This window comes from Chaetura pelagica, unplaced genomic scaffold (assembly GCF_000747805.2).
Source record: "Chaetura pelagica isolate M959 unplaced genomic scaffold, ChaPel_1.0 scaffold446, whole genome shotgun sequence".
Lineage (NCBI taxonomy): Eukaryota > Metazoa > Chordata > Aves > Apodiformes > Apodidae > Chaetura > Chaetura pelagica.
The window spans coordinates 42,407-44,764 of NW_009953498.1; the positions used below are offsets into that span (position 1 = coordinate 42,407).

The 2,358-nt window shown below is 25.5% G+C and overlaps 1 protein-coding gene across 1 annotated transcript in view; it reads right to left on the reverse strand.

The window, feature by feature from the left end:
• LOC104390216 (rho GTPase-activating protein 39-like) overlaps positions 1–2,358 on the reverse strand; it is a gene marked incomplete at its 5' end in the record, with an annotated part of 60,259 nt that overhangs the window by 23,036 nt on the left and 34,865 nt on the right. The window contains 1 exon segment of the mRNA XM_009999320.1: positions 1,606–1,698. Within this exon segment, the coding sequence (XP_009997622.1) occupies positions 1,606–1,698 (93 nt within the window).

Here is a 2,358-nt window from a genome sequence, read left to right on the forward strand (position 1 = left end):
ATTATCATTATCATTATCATTATCATTATCATTATCATTATCATTATCATTATCATTATCATTATCATTATCATTATCATTATCATTATCATTATCATTATCATTATCATTATCATTATCATTATCATTATCATTATCATTATCATTATTAAGGTATGGTTTATAATAATGTTATCAATTATGTATATTTGATATATAATATCTAAAGCAATAATAAATATAAATAATAAACATATATTACTCTCTCTCTATATAATATATATAAATAATTACTCTATATCCAGATCTTATATTTATGTATCTTATGGAATATTATATTTTATATATCACATATAGAATATATATCACATACATAGAATATGAGAAATTTATATTATTTATATTACATTAATTGATATTATTTAATACAATATATTGTATTAAACTCCTGTAATCTATATTAAATATGATAATAAATAGTGACTGGGAACATTCCAGAGAATAATATACATTAAAGATACAATACTATAGATAATACTATATTTTATTTATATACAAATTAAAAAAAAAGTATCTTTTATTTCTATATTCCTATAGATAATAGGAATAATGATATTAAATATAGATTAAATACTATATAATAGATAAAATATAATGCATCAGAATAGAGAACTATTATAATATATATTATTATAAATATATTTCTCTCTATATAGAGCAATATTATATATTATTATAGAGAAATATTATTATATAAAAGTAATAAATCATAATATAAAACTGTATTTGACATTCTTATATTATTACACGTTATAATATTTTAAAATGGTTGTTATATCTTTATATTACTTTACTATTATTATAATATTATTATTATTAAATAATATATTTATATGTTAGTAACACATTTATCTCCTTCTGTATTTATTTAATTTTATTTATATTTTTTCCTACTATTATATTAATGTAGTTTCATACTATTTGAATTTTTAAATTTCTATGCTGAATTGAATATTTCTGAGGCTAAAATTTTAATATTCTAGAATCTGTAACTTTTCAATAACCTCTAATATTCCACAATCTCATCATTTCATCACTTAATATTTTTCATTTGTACTAATAATGACAATATTTAGCATCAATTTTATCATAAGCCCCTATTTTTAGACTAGATCAAAATTCCATTTTTAGATGATAGTCATTTATGTTCTAGCCAATTAATATTTTTATAATTGAATAGTAATTTTACATATTAATTAATGATCCGTGACGGGTGACCGGGAATGGGATCTATGATACTTAATAGCTAATATCTAATAGCTGATGGCTAATAAATAGCATAAATGAGATACAGGCTGCATAGAGGAGATATTAATGACAATGAATAATTAGTAGTTAGGAAGTAGATAGTGATTAATAATGTTAATTAGGCTAATTAGCCCATCTGCAGGCAGACGACCCAACAGGTCCCCCTGGTGTTTATTGCCCGTTAATCCCTTCCTTGCAGGTTCATTCCCTATGACGTCACTGAAAGCGATGACGTCACGGAGAGCGATGACGTCACGGAGAGCGATGACGTCACGGAGAGCGATGACGTCACGGAGAGCGACCCCCCCCCCCCCCTACCCTGGTGCTCCTCAAGGTGGGGCTTGGGCTTCTTGCGCAATTTGGGCTTCTTCTGATTGGTCCTTTCCAGGAGGGCCTTAATGTGCCGCGTCACTGGGAACAGAGGGGAGGGAGATGGGATGGGGGCGGTTAATCCGGGGGGGACACGCGGGAAACAACGGAAACAACCGGGCGGGAACGAAACGAAACGGGAGCAAAATCTCAATGGTAAAATAAATAGAAGTAAAAAATGGGATAGAATAGGACATTGAAGGTATCGTTAAATTAATGATGGAATTGAACATGAAATAATAAATATGTCGATAAATAAATGATAGAAGAGAACATGAAATAATTAATATGTCGATAAATAAATGATAGAAGAGAACATGAAATAATTAATATGTCGATAAATAAATGATAGAAGAGAACATGAAATAATTAATATGTCGATAAATAAATGATAGAAGAGAACATGAAATAATTAATATGTCGATAAATAAATGATAGAACATCAAATAATAAATATATTGATAAATAAATGATAGAATAGAAATTAAATAATAAATATATAGATAAATAAATGATAGAATAGAACAGAAATAATAAATATATTGATAAATACATGATAGAATAGAACATAAATAATAAGTATGTATATAACCAAATGATAGAACATGAAATAATAAATATATTGATAAATAAATGATAGAACATGAAATAATAAATATATTGATAAATAAGTGATAGAATAGAACATGAAATAATAAATAT